Here is a 27,668-nt window from a genome sequence, read left to right on the forward strand (position 1 = left end):
AAAACATTTTCCTGCCTTTAATTTTCCTGAAAGCAGGTTCCATTTAATTTCCTTGTTAACTTGTACACTTTGTGGCACAAGTTCTAGGTGATTTTTTTTTCCACTTCCTGGCAGTACAAGGAGGGTCCCTGTAACTTTGTGATTCTTTTTGGCCTGAACACAGAAACCCATCTCAATCAAAATCCTGTAAGGTGCAGTACTAAGGGCCATACACCTGAGCCAGAGCTGGCTGCAATCTCTGTTCAGAGCAGATGAAATGTGCATATCCAAGCCACCAGCAGGGCCTTTGTGCCCCTCCCTGTGAGCCTCCTGTTCCCACCTTGGATAGTCAGACCCCCCCCTCCAGCAGGAGACATCAGCACCACTCCCACCCCCAAATAAAAGCAAAGCACCAGCTTTTAATGCTGTATTCACAATACCATACTGCACAGACAACGTGACTTTATTCACAAATATGATCTTTACAGAGGTAGAACAAAATACTTTGTATAATCTTTTTTTTTAACTATATACATATAAAGAATATAATAGAATGATGAGAAAGAAAAGGTTGTAAACAAAACAATATTATGCCATCAAATACAGTACAAACAGCATGCATGAACAGCTTCAAATGAAATCTTGCTGGTGTAACTATTTTTTTTCTCATGTGGTAAATGAAAAGTAGTAAAGAGTCATGCTCTAATTGGACTGAGTATGCCACAGCTCTGCAATTTTGTTTTAATTATTTTTTTTTCTTTTACAATAAACCAACAGGATCACTTTCTTTTCACTGTGGTGGGGAATGCTTTTGTAATGCCCAATGTAATATTAACAGAAAAATATAATAATCAAATCTACAAAGTGTACTCTCATTTAAAAAGCAAAACCATAGAAACTGTACAGTTTTAAAAAGCGAATTATCTCAAATGCTTCTTAAGAGAATTTTCTAAAGAAAGAATAAAATATGCAGAATAAAAATGAGGAGAGCTATTGTTCTGTAACAAAGCTAATCAAATTCTTGTTTTCTGTTCCAATAAACAGGTTTTTTTAATTAATGACTATTCTGGAAATTATGAAGTGGGCCAGGTTTTATTAATGTTCCACTTGACTAATAAAGCATTAACTCCTTACAGGTACTATAGCTGTCATTCCCCTGGGAATGGATGGGGATTGGTTCTGCATGCATGCTGGAGACAGGGACAAGGTTTAGTCATGGGTGTAGATTCTAAAAATATTTTGAAATGTGTTAAACATTTAGTAGCTTCTATAAAAATAATCTGGCTTGTTTTGCTACTGGGTTGAGATCTGGATTTGTGATTTTCTGCTGAAATTCATTCCTGGCCAGGGACTTCCACTGGGATGGGACTTACCTGGGCTGCAGCAGGTCCCATGGCAGTGGCCAACAGCAATGGTTACAGGTCACACCTGAACGCCTGAAGCCAACAGCAAACCCCACACTGCTGTTCAGCCCTGTGCCTCAGGCTGAACCTTAGGGATCTGGGATCTGGGGAATGGGGCTGTCCTGCCTTTCCATTCCTCTAAGTCCCAGCCTGTGTCATGGCAAGGGCAAAGGCTGGAGGGAGCAACTGTGCTTTTACTCCTGTGAAATATCAACTCTGGTATCATCCACCTTTCTGTCCCTCCTGTCTGGACACACTGCATCAGCAGGGCTCTGCTCAGGTCCCTGCTCAGGGACAGCAGCTCTGTGTGCTGCCTGTGGGACAACAGGGATTTCTGCCTCTGACCAGTGAGGAACAGTGGGGTTAAATTGCCCTCCCTCAGGTTGCCCCCTAAAATGTAATTTAAAGGCTCAAGCACACAAACAGAACCTGTACACTCCGTTTGTCTAGAATGTGAGTGTGTCCAATATTAAACACATGCTGTTTGTGGCCAAGTCAGGCACCAGCCCCAGCTCCAATGGCAATGAGTTTGCTAAAGATTAGCAGAAAATTGAACAGAGAAGGGTGGTGGGTCTCATTGACTTTGAGCTCTCAGGTGATCCTGGTCTTCAGGCAGAAGCTCAGCTCACCCTGACAGTGAACATGGGGAGCATCCCACGTCTAGTGCAAGTGACTGGGGGCTGGCCTGAATAACATCCTTCACCAGCTCACAAGGATTAAGTTAACTTCAGTGAAAATAAATACCTGCCCTGCATGGCAAATCCATCTCTGTGGCTTCATCCATGGCTTTGGCATCTTCCTGGGAAATGGATAGTCAGATCCCTCCAGATTGCCCTGGTGCACCTGAAACCTGCGTTTCACTAATTGACCCTGCAGCAGATTATCACCCCCAGAAGCAGGGCATTTATTGAGAGGTGTGAACAGTGTGCTATGCACAGATGAAATATTCTGTGTGGTTGTTTACAGTCAACAGAATAAGCCTTGCACCTCTTTGTGGAAGAACTGTACAAAACATGGCTGAAATAACAGGATTGTCGATGACAGTCAGTGGGAGATACTCTAACCCTCTGAGTAAAACTGCATCTTTCTGTTGTGTAAACTGCTCTACAAGGATGAGTAAAACAATACATTCCTGCCCCATTAGCCTTGGGGAAGATTAATGCCCTCTAATCTACGCTAAATAAACTCTGAAGCATGAAGTCCCACACTCAGCTGCTTGTGAATTAATAGGGATCACCCTGAAATTGCTATTATGAAATGCAAATATTTGCAAAAGAACAATTAAAAAATATTCCTGAAGTGCAACGAAAGGCTCGTCAGTCATGTTGGTGGTATGCACAGGGACAGTCAGGAGGCAAACACTAATGAATCCCAGGGCAGAAATCTGTGGTAAAACCCCCTTAGCCCATTGACAGTGGGAGGTGGCACAGCATCTAACTCTGGAAAATAATTCCACCCAGTAATCAGAGAGAGGGCTTGGCTTAGGATGCCCCAGTTTTGATTCTTTGGACAGTTTGTTTGCATACACCTGTATTTTCAGAAAGCTGCAGTACGTGGCTCACAGTAAATCTACTTCAAACACTTGCTGATACAGCTCAAACTGATCTCATCTGCCCTGATCTGAAATTTTGTGTTAGCTAAAGTAATAAAAGAATCCCGGTAAACCTAAATTATCAAATGAAAAAGGCAATTTTCTCATTTATACTCCATTAGTTTTTTTAGTTATTGCTAGGAAAGCTCTAAAATGCTTAGGCCATAAAATAAACATGTGGCTTAATGTACAGTATGTGTACTTAAGAGGATGATGGCATCTGCAGTAACTGCTCTGCACTGCTGTAGTAATGGGATGCACAAATTAGGCAACAGTATATATCAAGTAAAGCATACAAAAATGTATGGCAAAAAGTAACAAGCCTTCTGCTTTTTTTTTTTTTTTTTTTTTTTTTTTTTTTTTTTTTTTTTTTTTAGGACCTCTTTAATTGCTAAAAAGAAGAAATCACCAATATCCACACCTACAACACAAAATTGCAACGTGGTTGATTTTGATTGATGCTCATCACCTCTGTGCCAGCAAAACTGTATGATACTGTTATTTTTAACATTTCACTGATTAGAAGTTTATGAAAGCTCCCCTTCCCAAATTAAATTCAATGATATATTTTCCAGTGTTGAAGTTAAACAATTAGCCTAATATGGTTTCAAGCACACAATACTCATAAGATTTTGGGAAAAAAGCACCCCAGATTCTTACATCATGGAGATGTAGGATAGCAGATGAAAAAGCATCCACATATTCACTTTTGAAAATGAAATTAATAGCCTAGATCACTTAGGTACCTTCAATAATTTTACTCTCAGACCCTTCATTCAAACATATCAGAGTACTTTCTATCAATAATGTAAATTCCTTTAGAAAAGTGCCACAACTGAACCTGTGAAATCACAGAAGCAAGATTGCATATCCAAACCATTTACAGACATATTTTACCATTACTTTGCAACAGTAGGCATTAGGCTTTTGAGAACACATGAATCTCTGAAATTCAATCTTTGTGCTGCTTTACCCCTTCGTGCTCAGTTCAAATAGGTGTCCTGCAGAACAAGGAGTGAGCAAAGCCTCTGCAGAAAGCTGCAACAAATGCCTGGATCAGACAGACTCGATGAGAGTCATAAAATGCAGATTGGAGATTTCTTCTTCAGCCAGGCTTTTACAGAAATACACTTTCCTAGCTACAAAGGATGGCACAGCGGAGCTTTACAGAGGGAAATGCAAAGGTATAAAGGGGAGAATCCCATTTTCTTCCTCAGTAATCCCATAAAACCAACAATCTCTTTCCATAACAGCTCCAGACAATTACCTGACTGCTGACAGGACCTTTCCCATCATTTGAGGGGAGCCTGTGCTCTCCTTTTCTGTGCTGTCAGTGCCAGGTACATGGCCAGAGTTGTGCTCATTATCCCTGGCATTCCATAAATGTGACCAACATGTTTTCTCCCCAGTTGCAACAACCATGCAAGCCTCTTTTATTCAAAGTTCAGACTTTCTTCCTCTCATGGCACAAAGCTGAAAAGTAAACAACAGTTAAGAAAACATTTGCTTGCCAAAGTCTGGCATGAGAAGGTGCAAGCTCTCCTTGCCAGAGCCTGGACCTGTGTTTGCTCACACCCACAGCAGTTTCATGCTCCAGCTTGGCACTGTATGGGAACAATCACCATCCTCTTTAGGCCCCCACTCTTTTTCAGCCTTTGAGAAGTTACAAAATATAACAGAACACTGTTTTCTGAGACTATATTGACTGCACTAATTACCCACAATATTGTATATTTGCTATTAAGAACATTAATGTGTGCTTTTGAAGTGTGACATTCAGGGCTTTGAGGATGTAGGAGGAATTAGATGGATTGTTCTGTCACTTAATCCGAGGCTTTGATGTACTTTAAAAAATTTGTTTAAACCCCAAAAAAACAGAATACACATTTTAACTGTTGAACTTTTACCAGCTAAAGCAGTTTGTAAGGACCCTATCACTATGTGGTTACAACAGAAGGTACACAGTTAAGGTCAGGTCACGGTTTCCAAGAACATTCACAGGAACTGAGGATGAGGAAAACGAGGGATGGATTCTGCAGGAACCTTCAGGAGACCGAGCTGCTCACTGGGGAAGGGCCTTGAGTATTGCATTCACTTCCTCTGCCACCGCTGTCAGAGCAAACTCAAACTGCTCCTGCGGAGAGAACAAACGCACACCCTGAATAATAAAACAAAACACTTCCCACAAAGCCTGGTGCTCTGTTCTGCAGCTGAACCTCCTCAAGACATTGTTAAAAATATGAATATGCAGGATGAACTGTACACTGCAATGGAAAGGAACAAAATGTTCTTGGATTATTGATGTCATATGTTTGACAGCATCTTGAAGCTGGAGTCATTTTAATGGAGGAAAATGTTAGTGGCAGAACCCAAGCTATTGGGACATGATGATTTATTGCCATTGCATGGTCAGAAGGGTTTGGGAGTAGCTGATCACCAGCCATTTCCTTCTGACACAGAGATGGGAACTCAGTACATACTGAAATATGAAGTAAGTGAGATGCTGTAAAGCACAGACTTTGGCTTTTCTCAGGACTGTTTCTAGTTGAAAGAATCTAAAATAAATATCTTCTCCCCTGATATCTATTATACAGAACAATATCTGGTTTTTGGCATACCTGTCATTGATCTTTTTAAACCTCTCTTTTTAATGTCCTTTCCACACTCACAAATTACTAAATTTTTTTAAGACCACTCCTACATAAGACATACTTGGGAAGGCTTTTCTCTGCTATTATTTGACTGTAACCTCAACACCCAAATGATTTACCAGCTTCTGTGCTGGGTTGGCAGAGGTGTGAAGGACACAGCCACGAATGGCTACTTCTTCAGAGTGCAACCCTAACATACTCCTGAACTGTGCAGTCCTACAGAAGGACAAAGCAGTTTTAAATCCTCAAGGTTAACAGGTGTTATATTTTCCAAGCAAGTGATTTTTTTTCTCAGTAATTTAGCTTACTGAAATAACTGACTGGCTGATTTGGAGTTTGAAACTTTCCAGTGGAAAGTTTTCTCGAAATATAGGCAAATCAAAGACACCTGATAAGGACTGTGGAGAAATTAATGGATTTTCTGGAAGTACTCCAGAGGTTTAAGCCAGCTGGGGTCAAGAGCTGCTGAAGAATCAACTCTGAGGATGCAGGTTTGAGATACACCCTGCAAAGCATCCCAAGATCACTGCTGGGATACTGTCTGTGTGTCCCATTAGAAAACTGGAGGTCTGTACCTCTGGCATCTCAGTTGGTGCTGCCAGGGCCTGTGTGGGATGGTTACAGAACACAGCCACCCCCAAAAGTGATCATTGAACCAATAACATTAATTTTCCACAGTGTTTCATTTTACTGCAGAAATGTGCAGGGAGGATGAGAGAACAAACTACAGATGTACAACTCAAAGTTCAGAAAGGCAGCTGACTCTTAATTCCTGCAATCCAGTGCCAGTCTTCTCTGCCTTGTCTTACCCAACTGCAGTCAGCTCCCATGTGGAGATGCTCCAGAGAACCAATGATGGGCACAGTGCCAGAGCAGAAAAAGCAGAATAAAACTCAGAATAATTTCTCAGCGACACTGCCATTCAAGAATTTTGCTGTCTGCTTGGCGCTGTCAAAGTGGCATCCATGTACACTTGCTGGACTGCAGCCAACAGCTTTTAATCAGACATCAATTCACCCTAAAGAGAAGGACTCATCCTCAGTAGGCACTGAAAATGGTGGGCATGATTGCCTAAGGCTCCCTGCACTGTCTAAGGGCTCTGCAATTAAAGGAAACACTGGGAATGCTGGGGGCCATCCAGGAGCATCAGTTGTATTTACCTGGAGCACAATGAGTGTGAGAGAAGCTGGAGAGCAGCAGGCTCAGAGAGGGCAAATTTGGGCCATTTTGGGGCAGAACCAAACTGGGTGCTTGTAGCAGCTCAAAAAGCCTGAGGAAGAGTGTCTGCCTCACCCAGGGACTGAACAACAGGCAGGGTGACCTCAATGACTGAGCAAAACAATTCACAGGGTGTGATCTGCACAGCCAGAGCTCAGAACTGACTGCAGTGAAGGGGCAGGAGAGCAGACACGAGCTGTGTGGGGACATGGCCTGTCAGGGATGGCCAGCTGAGCTCTTGCCCTGCATCCTTCTGCATGACACACCCAGGTGAAAGGCAGGGAGGGCAGCTTCCACTGGTGGGCATCCCCACCCTCCCAGGAAAAGCCTTCCCACACCTTCCACACTTCTCCATGAGGACAACTGCAGTTAGAGCAAATTAATGTCAGTAATTTTTAAAGGAGATCAGTTTGTTGTTTTGTACAGCTACACTGCCATTCACATATTCTATTTGCATATACAATTCATCTCTGCCTGGAGATGAATTTTAACATCTAGTTTTGCCTAGAAAACAGAGCTGGACAGGCATTCTGTGGTGTCAGTTTACCTATAATGCAGAGGTGACAATATACTTAATAAATAGAATATAAGTATTAAAAAATATATTCTAAAAATTCTGCTCTAAAAATAGAATATACTTAATAAAAAGTTACTATGGCTATGTTTCATTAAGTCTACAGATAAAAATTCCCAGGAAAACAGTGAGTTCATGTAGCATATATAACACAGTAAGGAATCTATCTGCTATTATAGATTGTGAGAGGATAGAGGAGACAGGAAAAATAAGAAATATATCTTTTTCCCATCACAGACAATACACTTCCTCCTTCATTACTTTTTCCTCTCATATGTGACATATCAATTCTATTTTACAATTCCCCTGCAAAAAAAAAAAAAAAAAAAATCCAAAAAAACCACAAACCCTCCATTATGCTTCTCAGAAATGCAGAATGTGGTTATGATAATTTCATTACAATTTATTATATACAGTGCTTCTGAATTAAAGATCCCTTCCAGAAGACAAAATGCTGCAAAGAAATCTTTGCCATGCCTGTTGGAAAGGTGGAGCGCTGCCTGCTGGAAACAAAATAACATTGCTGAAGGAAGTTGGTGTTTATTTTGCCTAGGGATATTCTGTAATTGGCATTTCTAACCTGACTTTTAATCCATCGTTTTAAATTACTCCAAGAGTCTAATATTCCTCATTTGTATTCAGTTGGGAAAGCACAGGGGTTTGTTTAAATCCATCAGAAAAATTCTCTGGGGATCATGCATTGCTAGCATGTAACCAGATATTTATAATTTGCAAGACATTAGCTTGAATAAGTGATTTGGGTGGTTTTGAGAAAATGACAATGATGGAAGAAGGAGCAAGAGGAGAGATAAGCAATATCCTGAGAAAATTTTTCATCCTGGATGGAAAACACAAGGTACATTTGTTTTCTGAAGCTCTTCCAGACAAACGTTTGGAGGGAAAAAACATGTCTTGAGGGAGATTTTCATGGAACTCAGGTAACTACTGCTGAGCTAAGTAGGAGAAGTTGTTCACATAACCTCATTCTTTCCTTCAGGAGCGATGATTTTCCTTCTGTTGAAGGCAACAAGCCATAATTTCTCTGCCCTGAAAAGGAAACTGGAATCTGAGCTCTATGTTGCCACAGAGCTGCTACATATTTTGAATGCATTTGCAGAGTAGTCCAGGATTTGCATCTTACCTCAGAGTAAATATATATGGCATTGGACACTGTGTGCTATTTGCCTTTTGTTCCAGTTGAACAATCAAAGCAGAAGAAAGACTTGTGCAATTTTATGTCTTCCTTGCAGATAAAGATTAGTTAGTTTTGACTGGCTCATCTTTATTTTTCAAGCATTTACTTAATTGGTAAATAATAATTAACACTCCCCAAGCTGTTCTTCAGCAGTGCTTTCCCCTAATATTAGTGGGAAATAACATAATTGGGAAGAGATTCAGGAAAAATGATGAACCAATGATTCCTGCAACACATATTTATTTCACCTTTGCCCCTCAGCCTTTTCAACTCCCTAAACACTGCAGAATTTCCTATCAGCTCCAGCCTGGCCAAGACCCAGTGCTGTCACATTGCTCTTGTTGCTCAGTTTGGGACTATAACTATCATTTGATATTTTATAAGGCCATAAACTGATTTATTTCACCTTCATACCAGGAAAGAGTTTTTTACTGTCATATTTGCAGCTCTTAACTTGCAGCACATATCCCACAATATCATTCCATACATCACTGGAATTGTTAATAACAGAAAGCTTCATTTCTAATTTAAGGGACTAGAATTGCACAATCAGCTACTATGTTTAAAAGTTTTACATTGTAGAAAAATGTCAAAACTATTACAACTGACAGGAATTTGAGAGTAAGGCATTCATCTCACCAAAGTGTGAAAATATAGTTGCCATGTTACATCCATAAAGGCTGATGCAAGCTCCTTCATTCAAAGATACTAAAAATTACTTGATTCCCTGCAAAACTTTATTTCCTTTAATTCAACATTTTTGAGTTCTTTTTTTTTTCAGAAAAAAATATCAAATGCAGCACTTACATTCTCTTTAATGAGTAGAAGCTTTAAAAAAATATTACAAGCACAGTTAAGCACAGATACTCTAAGAAAATAATCCATAGTTCAGGATGAAAGCAAGAACATTCTTTCAAATGCACATTTTCTTTAGCAGGCTATAGATTGTTGTCTTGACTGCCCTTCATATATGGTAATCAAGATAGATGCTGGAGATGTTACAAGAAAGAACAGTAAACACCAAAGAAAGTAACCTAGATAAATCTTCAGCATAAATAAACCTCAGTTGGGAGGGAGCCAAACAGAGTAATCAGCAAGCGACCTGCGTTAAATTAGGTCATACCCTTTCTCTTCTGTCATGAAAACAACTACTGTGAAAGACCTTTAATGTATTTAAAATCCCAGTGGATTTATTGACAGTACCTTTGTCTGGACCATGCCTGGTCTCTGGTCCCTCAAGTGCTCCAGGGTAGCAGCAATATCAATCTCTTTAGCACCTGCAACAAACCACAAATTGGGCTGAGTTCAGAGCACAAGATAATCCATGCTGCATCTGTCAATCTCTTGCTATCGGGTTCCCTTTGGGCTAACAGTCCAATTGAAAATTATTACATCCATCTCTCAGCAGACTTGGCAGGCAGCTGCAATTTTTGTCTTCATATAGAAAAATAAGAGGTTGGGGTACCTTTTACTAACATTAATTCAAGAGAAGCCAGAGAAAAACAAATTCTTAAAAATGTCTCTGCACCAGAGCAGAATATATTTTGTGGAACCTGAGGGTCTGTCATGGCAATACCACTGAGCATCCCCTTTGTCACTTCTAAGAGCATGCACTGAATTAAGGGCCTGAACCACACAAAGATTAATGCTGTAAAACCAAGATTTAGGTGACCTTTAGTCACCTGCAGCTGACATCCAGAAAACCTGTCTGTGGTTCCTAGCTCAGGACCTGTCAGACCACCTTGCTGTGTGGTCACTGTTTCACCTGGCCAGTCTGTGGCATTTGGGCTCCACTCTGGGTGTCTGGACACAGCTGCCCTGCAGCCATGGGTAGCACAGGGCAGGTGAAACAGGCACAGACAGCCTGGCTGGGGCTGGCTCCCTGCCCCACACACATGGAGGAGCTTCTCTTCAATACAAGAACTATGGAGATCAAAGCAAGTACTTGAGCCCCTTCCCTTTCTTATAATCCACAAAGATTACAGAACTGAAGGGGATAGGGAGATGCTGATTTTCTCCTCAATCTCCTCCAGTGCTGATATTTCAAGACCACCCTTCTCATTTTCCTTAAGTGCCTAAAGGGATTGAGAGGGAATCAGTATTTTGGTCCTTTCTGTATGAGCTTCAAGAATAGAAGCCTGGCTGGAAATCCTTTGAGGTGAAAAGGTCACATGCAGAATTTGGCTTTCTTGTATCTTCTCCCTTCTGCATCTTGCAAGAACATCTCATGGTGCCAAAGCACCAGGCAGATGGGCAGAGGGTCATCCTAATGCAAGTGTGGATCCTGCTCCATCCCTGCTCCCCTGTGTCCTACTGCCCTGGGTGGCTGTTCATCCTCCTGGGGCTGATGTGGGCCCACAGCTACAGGAGCTTGGAAATGTGTTGACCTGAGGTCCCTCCTTTTCTGTACATTCACTTTTGCCATTGGATGGTTTATCAAGGGCAGGGATTGGCCACAATTCTGGAATCTGCTCTGTTTTAAGGGATACTCAGTGGTGGGCTCTGAAGAAGATTTGTCAACTGCTTCCAGTTGCCTGGTCCTAAAAACTTCCCGAGCCACCCCCTGCCAATCTAGGACTTCCTCCTGGAGGCATTTAAATATCCCCAAATATTCACAGGGGTTTCAGTGGCCAACCTGGGCCATGCACTAGAGCACTGCTGCTGCAATGTAACTTCTGCACATCTAGAACACACACTTGTTGAGTTCCCTTGACTGGATCTGGACCCAACACTTACCACTTTTTCTACAACTCTTGTAATTTAAGGGCTTGTCTACCTGTAGTTGGGCTCATATCAATGCAAACATCATGCACCTCCTCATTTACCCAACTCAACTTTATAGCTCAGCACCATCTTTTAAAAAAATTCAGAAAAGCAATGAATAGTGAATGATTTCATTTGTTTTCCCTGATAAAATATATGAAATTATATTTAAAAATAGCATAAAGTCTACAGGAATAATTTATTTGGAGTATGTTCTTCAAATAAATGAAAATATGTTCTTCAGTTGTATTAGAAAATGAATGAATTATTTCAGTAAATATAATAGTGACAACTAAGAAATGGTGTCTTACAGACAGTTTTGCTAATTACCATGGGTTGGGGCATTGCATGCCTTTTGCTCCCCACCCCTCCCCAGGATTTACAGGGATGAGCTTTGAAAAAAAATAGAAGGTTTTATTTGAAAATTAAAACCCCTCAAATCTCCTTACAACAGAGCAAAGCAATACTTACACACTCTGTAAAGTCTGATAACACTGACAGTAATTATACCTTAAATCTGTTGCAGGTTTTGCAGTGGCAATTCACCTGGAAAGCATCACTAAAGGTACCCTCTTCACAAACCCTAACAATGGTAAAACACAGTAGCTCTCTTCAGTGTTTAATCTCACACACACATGTGCAATTTTGTGGGGTTTTCCTGTTCCACCACAGCTGTGGATGGAAGCAGAGCTATGTGAGTGCTGCACATGCTTTACAGCCTCACTTGATTTCCAGGAAACAAAACATTCCAGCAGCATCTTGGTTCAAAGTAAGAGGAATTCTCCTTTCAGAAATTAAAATTTGAGAAATATTTAAGACACTGCTGTCCATGAACAAGGCTGTCCACAGTTCTGAGCTTCCCAGGTGTATGCTGCAAAGATGAACCCAGAAATCCTCCACTGCAGCTGCCAGGCTCAAGTACCCATGAGTGTAACATCTCTGTCCCCCCACCACTGAGGGATGATCTTTATTTGAAAATACTCAACCCTCAGAACAAAAAGAGAAAATTGTTACACTCTTTAGTGGCCAGACAGGCTTCTTAGTTTTTGAAAGAGTTAATTCCTCCATTTCTGTGATGCAGACTGCAGCATTTACTAGTGAACTGACGTTTGCTTTTTTGTCATCATTAAGGGAATGACATGACTAATAGTATGAACAACACTTGATTAAAAAATCCTGGTTTAGCAAAACACCAAAGCATATGCATGCACTGGAACATGAGAACAGTCCTAGTGGGCTGGTGTGCTTAAGGGGAAGCTTGTTTTGAAGTGTTTTGTCAGTAAAGTCCCTAAAACATCAGTCTTTACTCGCTAGTGTCCCTAGCCCATGTGTTGTGATCAGCAGCTCACCCAAAAGCATTTCAGATGTCCTCAGCCATAGGTAATTTAAGGAAAAGCAGAGCAAATCAAGTGTCTTGTTGAGATACCAAGGCATTAGAGGCAATCCAAAGCAGAGACAAGGATTGGTTTGCTACATTGGTTTGTTTCCACCTCTGAATGCCTTGGATACTATGGTGATGGGAAATATGTGAGTGCCTGGAGAGAATGATCAATGAAACTTAGGGCTGCAAAGACAGGACACTGTTTCAGAAGAAAAACACCTTGGAACAAGAAAATTCACAGGACAGGAGATGAAATCAATGGTATAGGAAAAAGCCAGCATGACTTGTTCTCTCTCTGCATGTGTAAGCCTCTCTTCCTCCTCTGCATCTACATACTCTGCATCTATTCCCTTATTGTGGCTAAAACAAATGAGTTTAAATATATATTGCTAGTCCTCTATTAAATCTCATTTTGTGATGAGGGCTTTTTTCTATTCAAGCTTAGGATACTCTGCTGCTGGATTATGTAAATTCAGCTCACTAACACTGGCGTGTGCAATAGTCTGTAAAAAGTTTTCTGGTGACAGACACAGACAGAGATTTTCAAGGCACAAAGGGAAGGCTGAACCCAACCTGCCTTCACAGGTGAGAAGAGCTCAGTGTTTAAGTGCAGCATGAACCTTCAACTCTCTTTGGAATTATTTTGCTGAAATCTGACACAAATTCAACAATTTCTTTGCCATGCTGAGGCTTCCTCTTTCATTTGGGAATATGACAATATGGCATTAGATTGTACAGTACCCAATAACAATTTATTTATGCTTTTGAGCCAGTTAAGGTGACAAAAAAATACAGCACATGCTACATGACATCAGGAAAGAGGAATATTGCATCTAAGGACATTAGGGTCAAATCATGCTCTAATTGAGATGGCTGCAAAATATCCACACACTGCTAAGGCATTTGAAACACTGCTTATCTGGAAAACCCACACAAACTAAATTTGATGCAGTGGTTTAGAGCAAAAGCTAGAAGAGCTTGATCCACTGATTCCAATGATATCCAATTATTAGAAGTGTTTCGCTTAGGCTTCTAAACTATTAAGTTCAGTAATAGATGCAGATGTCAATTTATTGTCATATAACAATCTACAGGAAGAGTTAAAAATACTAGACTGGACAGCAAGTGACATTTGGAAAAGAAAACAAAATATGTCAAAAATACAGTATTTTCTATCTTTTCTTCCCACCAATATTTATGTGTCTGCCACTGGTTTCAGAAGTTAAAGAAAGTGATAAAAGAAGCATTTAAAAAATAAGGAATGGTCTTTTCACCTTTTGACTGTATTTTACTTTGCAAGAAATAAATTTGGGTTGTGTTTGTGACAGGCTTTTTCACAATGGATTTCATTGTTTTTTTTAAATGAACATACAAATGTAACTTAGTGTGAGACTGAGCTAATATTGTACCAACAGTATTGGGAAAAATGACTGTGCAATGTGCTATTTTTTTTTTAAACAGAACATACATTTTCAGTAATTCACTGTGAGCCAGATACTGCCAGCCTTCCCCTGCCCCTAGCAGCTCAGTGAGCTGGCTGAGTAAATACCTCTGAAAGCACTTCCACACCAGTGCAAGCCAGATTTTAACTTCAGTAATTAACTATCATCTTCCTAAAGGCTTGAAGCATTCACAGTGAGTGCACAACAACCCACATCAGGAACATTAACTGGATAAACTAAAAGAAAAGAGGAGAAGATGCAAGCTGAATGATATTTTGCCCCCAAGGAGAGAAGAGGTTTCTGAAGTTTAGGGTCATATCCTCTGCAAGCCTTTCTCTCCCCGCAGGCATGAATGCTGGATGCACGCTGGCACTTAACAGCTGGTGCTCCTGATTAGCAGATCTCAAGGGGTTAAAGTGTTTGCCCTTAAACAGTTGTGTAAGTGGAGGATCCAGCATGTCATAAAAACATGGGTAAATTCCCCTTTTCTTTCTTTTCTATGCAATAAATAACGACCCAGCCTAATTCTGCTGCAATAGGCTCCATGAGGTGACCAGCCGCTCACAATATTTAAAATCACCCTGAATTACCTAATGTTAGTTTTATGACTATAATAATGAAAGCTTCCCTCCTCTTCTCATTCCCCTAGACATGGCAGGGGTCCTATTTTGCTAAGCAAAGACACATGAGAAACACTCTGTGGAGGATGGTCCCTTCCACATTGTAGCAGTACTGCTGTCACTGTGATGGCACAGGAATATGACAATGTTTGTCAAGAGAATAGCATCTTTAAATGGATCAGCTGGGAAGAAAAAATGAAGACATATCATTAAAAAGTTTTTTTCAGGTTCAGCAAACTATAGAGTTTGTGTATCTGAAAATGTGCTGGGTTGTTTTTTTTCAGTTATAAGAACAATCACCATTTTTACATAAATGCATGAAAGTTTTAGCTTAATTGAGGTAATCTTTGAGATTTTTATGTAACAGGCTTCAGCATACACTGAAAGCAAGTTCAAATGTTCTATTTTATTCAGTACTAATGAAGTGTAGTGTAGATTCTGTGAGGCTGATAGAATTTTATATTAAAGCTCTGTCTTAAAAGGAATATTTTAGATTCTAGATGCTCTGAATTTCCTGTGTATTTATAAAAATAAAATGATGTTTAAATACTTCATCAAAGCAGTTATTTGTGGGGGGTTTCCTTTTAAATAGCCCAAACTGAAGAATTTTCTTTGTGAATGTTTCACAAATGCATTTTGCTCATAAATATTTAATTAAAAAGGATTTTTCTAGCTGGGAAAAACTTCCAGATATACCTCAAAAAGATATGATTATAACTCTGTAGAATGGCTATAAATTTGTTAGTGTGATTCCTAAAGGATGGCTTGGTCATTAGGGGCTATGCTTAGATAGATTTCAGTTCTCTTGCAGACTGAGATTTTGACTTCCTGCTAAATGATTTAGCCACTTGGGCTCAATCATTAAATTCACCCTATGTTTCACACCATCATTTATAAAATGAACCCTTTCCCCCCGTACCTAATGAGTTGTTATGAAAGCAAATCCATTAATGATTATAAGGTACTTGGACACTAGAGAGGTGAACACCTAGATAGATCCTTTTTCTTTTTTTTTCTTTTTCAATACCTTTTGCACCTTTCTCAGTTCTCTTTCTGTTCTCCTTGACCATAAAGTGATCACAATACTGAATATATGAGGTAGGAGTTGTGCTGAGCAGCTCTAAAGGAGGGGTTATTAGCACCTTTACCATTTCTCCTTCAGGAAATTATGATGATCAGTGTGGGGATAAACATTTATCCCAACAGAAAAAAAGAGAGTACTTAGAGTAATACAGAAATGAACTGTCAAACACCTTTCTTTTCGTAGCAGAAAGTATTCAGCTTCATTCTAGTCAGATATTACCTGCCTAATGCATCTTTTTATATTTATTATATTGTATAGATTTTGAATTAGGCCTTGAAGGGCAAAGGGACTTGTTAGCTAAGATTAAAAACTAGCTTGTTAAAATCTTGAAGGAACAGTGCCTACTACACTTCTTTATGCTGCTGTTGCTAGAAGGTGAAAAAGAGCCAATTAGTGTTTGCAGGATGCTGCTGATCGCAGCCTTTAGCCTCGGATCCTGCACGGCTCAGTATTCCCAGGCACCGCAAGATACACGTGTCATAATGTGAAACAGCAAAAACACACTTGAGAAAGAAAATAAGGGGAAACAACACAGTGCCAGTGAGGACACTAAGCTGTCTCATCACAGTGTGCCTGTGTTTAGGAAGAACACAAGTGTTTGTCATGTTTGGGTGATGGCTGCATGACTCATGTCTAACGCGGCGCGTCACGGTCAGAGCAAACGCGCAGCGGCTTTGGGCTGCCTTCCTTCCCTCCCCATCTGAAACTCACAAAGAGGCTTTCTTTGGCACTGCATTTTCTGGCCCTGTTCTGCATTCAGCTTTGCCACAGCAAGGGGATAGTGAACTAAGAGAGACCACAGGACAGACAGTAAATAGATCCCAGTATGTCAGGCACCTAACACACAAACATACCCATCTACACTTCTGTCTGCCATAGATATAGTGTATAGAGACAGAAGTGGGCTCTCTGGGGAGTTAGGGGGGTAAATCAGCACTCATGGACTATTACACTGTCACAGCCATGCTGTTTCCAATCTCTAATGTAGCTGGACATAGCACAGATATGCTGAAGATTTGCAAATCTCCTAAAGCCCTACATGCCTCCAGCTTCCCACTGAGAGCTTCTAAAGGAAGGCTCATGTAGCTGCCCCAGCAAGTGTTTGCCCCATTGAGTACTTAATGTTGCAGCAAAACATTTAATCACACCATATGAGGGGCAAACTCAATCTGATTAAAGAGAAAAGGCTCATAACTAGGGGGAGTGTAACACCACTTCTTCACTGACCATTAGTTTTAATAGCAAACTGGTAATATTTACTAACTAGCTTGGTCTCAAAGGCCCAACCTCATCTCATCTACTCCAGCCATCCTTGAAGTTGGAATTGGAGTTAGTCATCTCCTCTCTCAACAGCTAAGAGAGAGAGGGTAAGCTCAGATGGGCAATTCATTTGCCTGAGAATTATCCTCCAGAGGTGTGTATCATTCTCCTTGATGACAGAGGAGACCCAGACAACTAGGTTAGGTGAGATGCTTAACACTGGATGTTTTATGTGCCTAAAGTTAGCTGGAATGAACCTGGGCTGAAAAGAGCTGAGTTTCTGCTCTTCACTTCTGGCCTCATGAATGCTAGAATCTGCTAAAGCTTACGGTGTTTGAGATCTGTGCTTTGTGTCTGTAGCCTTCCCTATTTTCCTTACCTCCACACTGGTGATTTTGAGGGAAATGACAGAAGAAAGACAACATGGAACCACAATGAAAAGATAAACCAGCAGTACAGTATAGTGAAGGCCATGGAAGTGAAAAATGTGTCCTGTGAGTAACTGCTGTTTGTAAAGTGCTCTGCTGCAAAGAAGCAAGAGTATTTTCTTCCTTCAACTTGCACTGTCTAAGAGCCCACTAAATAAAAAATACTTGTAAGTATTAGAGATAAAAAAGAGGTCTGACCATCAGCTAGAAACTACAAAAATAAAAGCAATTTTCATTTGTAGCTATCCAGATGTCTGCTGATGCAGCTCTGCTCTTGGCCAGGAGGATCATTTGACACTTTTTGTGGAAAGAGAAAAACGTCAGCAAAATCCTAGTGAGGGGTACACTTTTAAAGATAACAAAAAAGATTAATGTATTCAGGTTGGCATTTTCATTATAAGCTTATTCACTCTCTGAGATGAAAAAAATCTGTGTGCATGTGTGTGTAGCTAGGGATGGACCCAGCCTATGCCTGAGTCAGTGAACTGTCTGTAATTTCAGACAAAATATGTTTGTGCTTCTATGCACCTAACAACCCAAATTAAAAATTCATTACCTTTATTAAAAAGAAAACCAAACCAAAACAACTTCAACAAAAGTACCCAATGGGCAAAGCAAGCATGTAAGTGGAGAAGGGAGTGCTTAAAGTAATAAAAGTGAAGTAATTAAAATGATAGTGACAGTCATGCACATAGAGTACACATTACATATATGCATTACATAACATGTTACTGTTTACACATTTTGTATTAATACTTTAAGACTGCATGTAATAAATGTACAAATGTGATATGGCTTTGTCAGTACACAATCCAAAGGAAGGTGACACTGCAGATGGAAGACATAGGTACAATCTAATATTTTAAAAAATTATACAGGGAAATAATGCTTCTAAGTTTTACACTGATTTTAACAGCCTTGCAGGGATAGAAATTCACTGCTGACATGTCAGTTTTTAAGTTAATATCCTTTGTCAATGCAGAAAAAAACATGCAGAAACCACTCACTGTAACTGAATGCAAATGGATGCTAATTTGAGGACCAATCCTTCCTCACTTCCACTGTGTGTGAGAATTGTCACATCACATTCTATACACGATAGGAATTGTTTCTCTTTTACAATTAGATTTCCTCCACCCTCTCCAGAAGTTAAAAGTAAAATGAATATGCCTAAATTACTACACAAGAACTGCTATAGAAATGGATGCTAATGCATTTTATTCCATATGGGGTAAAACATCCCATAATCACCTATTGTCACTGTAGAAAATACCAGTGCATGCATCTAAATTCAACTTACATGTGCATGTGCAGACGCACACATATAGACAAAGCACATACAGAGCAAGTATTGTGAATGTTCTGTTGCTTCCTGCTAATAGATGCTGCCCAGGATCAGCTCCCATGGAGTTTTACACAATTTGCTGCTTTTAGCATCTCTTCCAGAAACTCTTGGTACATTACCTGAAAGGCATTCGATCTCCATGTGATGAATCAAACACAAACAAAGTTAAGATGCTTATTGCAAAAATGACATTTTTGAGTACATGTCTCACTTGGCCTTAAAAAAAATCTTGAAGTCCCCTTTGGAAAATATGCATTTTCTTTCCAGGAGACACAGAAGTAGCTCGCCTACATAAATCTATTAAATTGTAAGAACTCCATTTTGCCTTAGATTCATTTTACGTTGCACGTAGGTGGTAAAGCTCTCACAAGACAGTACATGGAGTGACCTGAATAAAAGATGCAACTGTTATGGATTCACTCTTTAAACAGAGTTTATCCTTAAAAGTGACTAAACTGATCCAGCTCTAGAAACTGTGGAATAACCACACTTTAGCCACCAAATTGTACCCTTTACAGCCAGAAGACCACCACTGGTCAATTGAACAATCCTCTGCTGCATGAGATTAGCTACTGAAAAAGAAACAGTTTTACTCTCTGCATATAAACTTCCTTTTCCAAACATGTGCCCAGCTGCTTTCAAAGCAGCAGCACAGTGCTTCTACAACCCAGCTTTTTCACTTTTCCATATCCTAACCTACCCATGGTGGGAAAAACGCCACACAAATTCCTTATCTGCTTGTCTCCTCCTTAGTTTCAGTCAATGACCTCTTGTTTTCAAATTAGTCACTATCTCAAGCTGCTTACTGACATCAATACATTTCTTTCAGGGTCTTCCAGCACTCTATGGGGACCCCCCTTCGTGCTCCCTCTCCTAGGGAATAGCCCATGCCTGATCAGTCTTTCTTCACAATTCATTTGCCCCTAACCCTGGATAATTAGGATTGCTTTCTACCTTCCCTAATCCCAAGTAGTTTCCAATAAAATCTTCAGAATAGCAAGTAACTAAAGAAATATGGCTCTTTTAGGGTAATCCCTGACCAATTATATATATGTGTGTATATATATATATATATAAACAGCTAAAGAAATTGTATCAATAAAATGTTTGTTTTTTGCTTGAAATTTTTATATTCTGTAAAGGAAACCACCTAAAAATTCAGACCATACAACATACAGTGGGAAACATCAAACAAGAACACCTTCTCCATGGTCACTAATTCATTTCAGACAGAAGCTTGTAGAACATGCTACATTTTAATCTTCTTTTTATGAACTATTAATCGATGACTCCATACAGGCAATAACATGCAAAAAGCTTTAAAGCATCAGATGCCCAAATGTGTTTTTCAAAGGAAATAAACCCTATATTAAGCATCTTTTTCTAAATAGTAAGAGTTTGCTGAGCACCTCAGGCTGGACCGTGAAAAACTATCCTATACATTCCCTATACACTTGTGCATGTAGCTGGGGGCCCAGCTCTCATAGTGATTAATTATCTGCTGGGAAAGGCTGCAAGAACGAGCACTATTTGCCTAATTGTGTTTCCAGGGTAACTCATTACATAAAAGTTACAATACATAAATGCAACTCATTGGAAAAACCAGCCCTATAACATACGATATGTTTACATGGACACGAGCATCTTCTTTTGGAAACTGAAACAGCAGCATTTCACATTTACATGGCTGGCAGTACTGCTGCTGAGAACTGAGGCAGTCTTGTGGACAGCACAACGGTAAACAAAACAAACCCCAATTTTTTGGCTCTGTATTTTTTCTTCTGTGTTCCTAGAGATAATAATCTGTCTCACCCAAATCTCAAAGACCAGCCATGTAATTAATTCAAACTTAGACCCTGAAAACAATTATTATGTCCTGAATTTTTCTGCTGTAATTTTTTTTCCAGAATACCACTATTTCTAATCCCACTTTTTGACCTTCTAACCATTTTTACCTTAAAAAAAAAGGAAAGAAGAAATCTCCCATTTACACTATATATTCTCTCAACCTCCGAAGGAAAGCAGTATGTTAAATTTTGTTGTCATGGGAGAAGCTTGATCCTGGCTGAAGAAATATTTTCTCATTCACCAAAAGCATGTCAGAAATAGTCAGCTCTAGACTTGTATCAGAACAACAGAACAATAGAATTTTCTCAGACTTTGCATAAGGACTCAAAAATAAGCAGATTGAATCCATTTTAACACGAGTATGGGCAAGCATTTCCTTTCATAAAATCCTTTCAGAGAGGAGCTAACCCCACAACTTCATTATGATTGTTAAATCCAAACAGCAGATAAGCAAAACCTCAGCAAGGGTTCAGATTAGCCCAAATCATTTGATCACGATGAGTCAGAAGGCGAATTAAGGAATCTTTTGTTTTGCCTTAAAATGTCACGGTATAAACTGCATCTGCTCAGGAGCTGACTCACAAGACCCTCAGACAATAGGGTAGCAGGGGCAAGGAAAGGACTTGGGGAGATAACCTCCAGAGCCAGCCCTGGCCAGAGTGTGTGTGCTCATCAATTATAATCCAAGCTTTTGAATGCAGGAGAATAAACCGTTGGTTCGGCTTTGCTAAATCGAATCTTTTTTGCTGGGTTTTAGAATTTGGAAATCAATACTTTAAAAGGATTTTAAAATTCATATTCGCCTTCCCTTTGACTCATCTCATTTCAGCTAGTTCAAACACAAGAAAATGGATGGTCAGCAAACCCTAAGCAGCTGCTGGCTGAATGAATATCTAAAAATCAAACTATTATCTACACTATCCAAGCCTCACAGTTCAGAAAAATGGAAGTGGGAAGACTCATAATCTCTCTTTTTTTTTTTTTTTTTTTTTTTTTTTTTTTTTTTTTTTGTGTGTGTGTGTGTTTGTGTGCCAAAAACACTCAATAAAAATGTCTTGCAATATATCACACTTTTAGTCACTACAATAAGCCTGCGGGAAAGACACGAAATGAGAAAATTCTCAACTTTTCTCTAGATCACACAAAAAGAAAAAAAATCTGATCAGCTCAGCATTAGTGTGAGTTTGAGGTGAGGAAGAAATATCAAGTAGACTAAATCTAAATCATCTTATCTTCCCTAGTAACAAAGGATAAAACTTGTAAATACATCAGGAACATTGAAATTCTCAGCAGAAATCAGCCTCAGAGAAACAGACCCTATGAAAAATCCAGCTAGCATTGTTATCTACAAAAACAATCCATTATCATTTTCTGTATTTATTTAAATCATGAAAATGCACATGGGCTGAACGAAATCACTTCTCAGCTTTTAACTCAAAACTAAAGCTTGTCCTAAGATGGCTGTCACTGAAATGAGAGGTGATTTGTTAACTGTCTTAAAACTTCAACACCCATGTACAATTAGTTATCATAGTTAAATAGGTACCATAGTTGAAACATGGTAAATGGCATTAAAATGTGTTACTATAAGGCCAGATTTAACACTGTTTCATTTTTCTTATTGCCTTGATGGATACAGGATCATCGTCTCTGCATATCACAGAATCACAGAACACCAGGTTGGAATGGGACTTCAAGGATCAACTTGTCTAAACTTTCTAGGCAACAGCATATGAAGTTAGGAAGAAAAAAAATATAATAATAAACGACATGATAAATAGCTACATTAATTATTGGAACAATGAAACAAAAGGACCTACTTTGCATTGAAACTCCCAGCTGACATGACACAGGATACACACTGCTGCTCTCTGCCTATTCCAGTATCTCAGATTATTTCATGTGGATGTTGGGAATAAATGCACAGATACAGTCATTGCATTTACTGCACTGAGGACAGTGAAATTCATTAAGAACCTCCCCCAACAGCAAATCTGTCCCAGTGCCCCTATGAGGTCCTGCACATCCTTCCACCAGCTCAATTCATCCCCCAAGTACACCATGGGAGCATTTCTGCCCTCATTACCAACTTTTACTGTCCTGCAAGTGCCCTGAGATGAGATGCTTTGCTTCTTTAAATTTTCATTCCTCAAAATTCCCTTCCTCAAAGGGGTTGGGGTCGTCAAATTGATGTGGCACATGTCAAACACAAAATCCTCCCCAACTTGATTTCTTTTCCCCTGCTTTAGCTTTTAGGAGCAGGTCCCTTGTTGGTGGTTTTCAGCATCTAAAATAATATGAGGGTTGGCAACAGCAGGGTAGTAGAAGATATGAATTTATAACGCGTTTAATAGACTAAGTGTTAGCACTAATTCAATGAGCAGTAGAAGAAATTGTAAATGACAAAGGCATTTACAGTTAACTGTCTAAGAGAATGCAGGGAAGTAAATCATTACATGAAAAAGGAGCTCCTTTGCCCAACCTATTAAAGACCCCACTAAAGAGCCAAGGTATTTATTGATTGCTTTCTACTTTCCCACTGCTGAAACTAAGTACCCCTCTATTTACTTTGATTTAAAAATGCATTATTGTCTACTTTCTAATAAACCAGACCATAGAACAAGAAACTCAAATTATTCTAAGTTTATTCTCAAAAGTCCATGGTGGTTTTTTTTTTTGGTTGGGTTTTTTTTTTCCTTTTTTTTTTTTTTTGAAAGACTGAAGGCCTTAATCCTTAAAAGCCTTTTTGAAAGAAGGGTTCCTCGATGCTGGCCCTGCAGCTGGGCCCAGATTGAAAGTGCACTTACATTTTTATGTTCAGCGCTGAAGGACTCTGAAGTTAGCCCTCGCACTGCACATAAAAGCTTTGGAAAGGGCATTCTTTGCCACTCGTGCAATTCATTCTCTAAGAAAAGGAAATGGAAAGAAAGATTTCATGTCCAGGGCTTCAGGCCTTTGATCATTTGATGAACATTGGATCCTCAACCTGGGCCTCCAGCTTCTCAGGCCAGACAAAGAGGGCCCCGGCCGCACAGGCTGGGCCGCGGCTCCCGCCCGAACAAAACCTTTGGCGGCCGCACAGTGTGACAGCCTGGGAAAGGCCCACCTCAGCAGGGCTGAGATGCCCGCTCTGCCCTTTGATCTTTCATTTAAACTCCAGCCAAAGCACCAGGTCAGGGGATTTCGCGTCGCACACCCCCACGGGCAGAGGGGAGCAGGTCAAGAACAAAATGGGGGTGACCGATCTCCAAAAAGCCCTGTGACGCCTTTCTCTGGCCAGTTTCACATGACTTGTCTGGCATTGTGCAGCGCTAAGCCCACACTTAAAATGGAATTTGACATTACATGGTACAATGGAGTCAATAAATGGCATTCTTCAGTGCTTTTACAACAAAGTCAACCCTCCCTTAAGTGGCTGAAAGCCTCGAGCTAGAAAATACTCCTCATTTACTTCTATATGCCAATAAATTGCATATAGTTTAAATCTAGTTTTCATTATGGCTTCTCACTGCTGATAGCCAAAATGAGTGAACAAACACTTAACAAAGGTCCACATTAATTTTACGATGCACCATTGCTTCTATTTTTAAGGTCTAGATTGTCACGTGGCAAGTAACAAGCATTGGAAATATCTCCATATTCCTTCACAGAGCAAAAACCTATTTTCCAACGAGCATGAAAAACTAATCTCATCCCACTGAAAAATTTATTTTCAGTACAGCGCAAAGGAGAAGGCAAACATACAACTTCTTTTAGCATCAGTGGCAAGTTCCACATGATGCTTGCGGGCAGAAAATTCAGTCCATGTTTGATGAGACATGTTAACAAAATCTGGGGAGAAAAAAAAAGCTAAAATCTTCTTTCTAAAGAGACCGGATACCACCATGTCCCAGAGGACTGGAATATTCAGGATGCAGCAGCAGATGACTGCAAAGCATGGAGAGTATTTTTAAACTACATATAAAAATATGTGTGTGTTAGAAGATATTAAAAAAATGCAGTAAAGTGATTAGAATTCAAAGAACTAAATATTGTTTCTCTCTTTAAATTAGTATGTTTTTACATTTAATCCTTTTTCATTAAATACACGTGTGTGCATAATGCCAGATGCAGCTTAAGAACTCAGGTTAAGAATCAATAAAGGCAAATTTCTTTTTGTTTATTTGGTCAGTTTTACATGCTCACTCTCACCTTCCTTCCTTCTGAAGTGAGTATCAGCATTAAAATTTTGTTCAGTTCGAACAAAGATTATTTCCGAGTATTTCAAGTACTACCCATCAAGAAAAAAAAGGAATGGCCCCAATCTCTAGAGTGTCTATAGAGTGTTCATTTTAACAAACAAGTTTATGTTTAGTTGACAGATTATTTCCCATGTCATAAAATTACATATCACAGATGAGACTTCTAAGAAACAGGAAAGTTAAATACATTGTTCAATGTCGAATAGATAGTGCCAGAACTGGCAATGGAGATTTATTTTCAGTTCTCTGTCCTTTTCACTACAGTCTTTTTCCTTGTAAGAAACAAATCTGTGCCAGATACGAGGTCCTGTCTGGCACCACCACTTCTACACGTGTTGGTGGCAATGGGCAGCTCCAAAAAGGAAAATAATCACATCTGACTGTCATGGTGGGGCAGGTAACACCCATGTGGGCAACAGCCATGACACAGCCCAGGACCTAGCTCCTGTAACCACTAAATTAGGGCTGTACAGCCCCAAGGCATCTCTTGTAAAAACTGCAATAACTATTTTAAATGATAAATTTAAAAATTCAACTACTTCTCAACAGCACAAACACACCTCTCATTCACAAAGCATTTGCGTTTGGTATGAAAACAAAAATACAGAACATTCAGGAAAGAGTACAATTTGCCTCTAATTTATGCTCAGATTTTCTGTGAATATTGCTCCCCCACTGTTGTCATGGCAACACAAGCACATATTTCAGTAGTGAGGAAGTAACAAGCCTTTCGATTCTCACCTTTGGCCATTTTATTGAGAACCATGTCAATTAGAATGTAGGTTCCACTTCTTCCCGCACCATCGCTGCCAACAGAAAAGGAAAAAGAAAAAATAAAGCCTATCAGTGTGCATCTAGACTCAACATGAAGGTACCTGCCCTTAGTGTTACAGCGTTACACATGGTGGGAGAGGAGAGAATGAGGGGTTAAAGGAGGGTACTGAGAGAGGAGAAAAAGCTTGCACTGAATAAACACAAGCTGGTTGTGGAAGATTAACTACTACCCTGCATGGATAGCAGGGCTTTGTTTTGATTTTTTTAAGCCAAGTTGTGTTCATGCAAGAGAAACATTTTGAACAACACTGGAAAACCCTAACCCAGGATACCATTTCAATTAAAAAAGTGTACATCTAGTGACCTTGCAGTCACTTATATATGAGATGAAGAACTCAAGAGTAAGTTTGACTAGAACATTATCCAGAAAAGTCAAAAATGCTGCAGATTGCATTTGAGCACAGTGGTGACAGGGAATGCAGAGATCTGCTCAAGGACAAATATTTAATTACTGAGGACTGCAATCTTTCTTCACTACATATGAGTGGTTTGTTTTTTCTCTGTCCCTTTCCCTTCAATTCTTCCCTAGAAACAATGACCAGAAAGAAATATTATCTTGTAATTTTAAGAAATAGCTTTACTTTTGTATATCCACAGCCCTTCCTCAGAGATGTGAGACCAAGCCTCGGGAGGGGCAAAGCTCCCTAATCTGAATGCAGCTTGTGTCCCTTTCAGAGAGCAACGTGTAATTGCCAGCGTGATGCTCTTTTAGAGCTGCTGTTAGCAAACATAATTAAGACTTTAAGTAAAAGCTTTTTTTCTTTCCCTCCCCAAAATTTTTACAAAGGTGCATGTGTGACCCATTAGGCTGGTATGTAGTTTTATTAATTAAGCCATTATTTTTATTGATAGCTCAATTTGTGTAAAAGAATTAATGAAAGAAAAAAAAATAATAGAACAGCATGAAGCACGTTATTGCATTCTGTTTACAGTCAGGCTATGAAACTTAATTTCTGTAGACAGATTTTTTTCTTTCAGTTACTAGATCACTGTTTAGAGAAAAGGAGCTAGTGATAATAAATTTTTTCCTCTGTCTATGAAGGGAACAAAGACACAATCTTATTAGTTAAGCTGAATAATGAGAGACAAGACAGCAATCAGGCCCAATAAAAAACAAAAACTCCTGAGCTCATGGTAGATATTTCCATCCATCACAGTAAGGAAATAGCAAGAAATTTGAAGGCTCTTCATTGTGCATCAAATTGTTCCTTTCTCGCATTTCCTGAAGGCAATGCAGAGCAGCCCCCTCTGGAGCATTCAGCTCCTTGCATCCTCACTTGGCTGAGCCACACGTGAGAGACACATCCCCTCCCTCCTCACCCCCATCCACAGTGAAGTGCCACATGGCAAACATTCTGCCACTTAGCAGGGCTCTTTTTCTGTCTTCATGATCTACAAGGATATTTTTGATAAATAAGTCAGAACCCCCAATGGCAAACCCCAACATTAATGTTATTATGGTAAACTTTTCCACTGAACTGTCTGACAGCTTTCGTGTGCATCTATCACATTGTCAGGCCTAAAAATAGTCTGTGCTTAAAGAATTATTCAATCTCTGGGCAGGTTTCCACTCCCTGACATTGCCCTCTTCCTGCCCTGATTGCTAAAAACAAGTAAAGAAGAAATAAAACATAATTGAGTGTTAATAATATAAAGCAGACTAAATTGGGACGGCATGCAAAGAACATCTATAATTTTGAACGAGATGTATGTAATTGAAGTGCTGCTTATACTAGAAAGTGTGGCCATCCATTGTTAACTCATGGCTCAACATCTAAAACATCATATGGAAGAACAATTTTATGATAAAA

General features: G+C 39.6%; 1 protein-coding gene across 1 annotated transcript in view; it reads right to left on the minus strand.

Annotated features, from left to right (window-relative positions):
- Positions 1-409: 409 nt before the first annotated feature.
- PTPRN2 (protein tyrosine phosphatase receptor type N2) overlaps positions 410-27,668 on the minus strand; it is a 638,409-nt gene continuing 611,150 nt past the window's right edge. Inside the window, exons 21-23 of the mRNA XM_058038495.1 lie at positions 25,765-25,829; positions 9,815-9,888; positions 410-5,107 (exon numbers count right to left, since the gene is read on the minus strand). Coding sequence (XP_057894478.1) covers positions 5,036-5,107; positions 9,815-9,888; positions 25,765-25,829 — 211 coding nt within the window. The 3' untranslated portion in view covers positions 410-5,035. The remainder of the gene's footprint in view (positions 5,108-9,814; positions 9,889-25,764; positions 25,830-27,668) is intronic.

Source organism: Melospiza georgiana, chromosome 1, assembly GCF_028018845.1.
Source record: "Melospiza georgiana isolate bMelGeo1 chromosome 1, bMelGeo1.pri, whole genome shotgun sequence".
Lineage (NCBI taxonomy): Eukaryota > Metazoa > Chordata > Aves > Passeriformes > Passerellidae > Melospiza > Melospiza georgiana.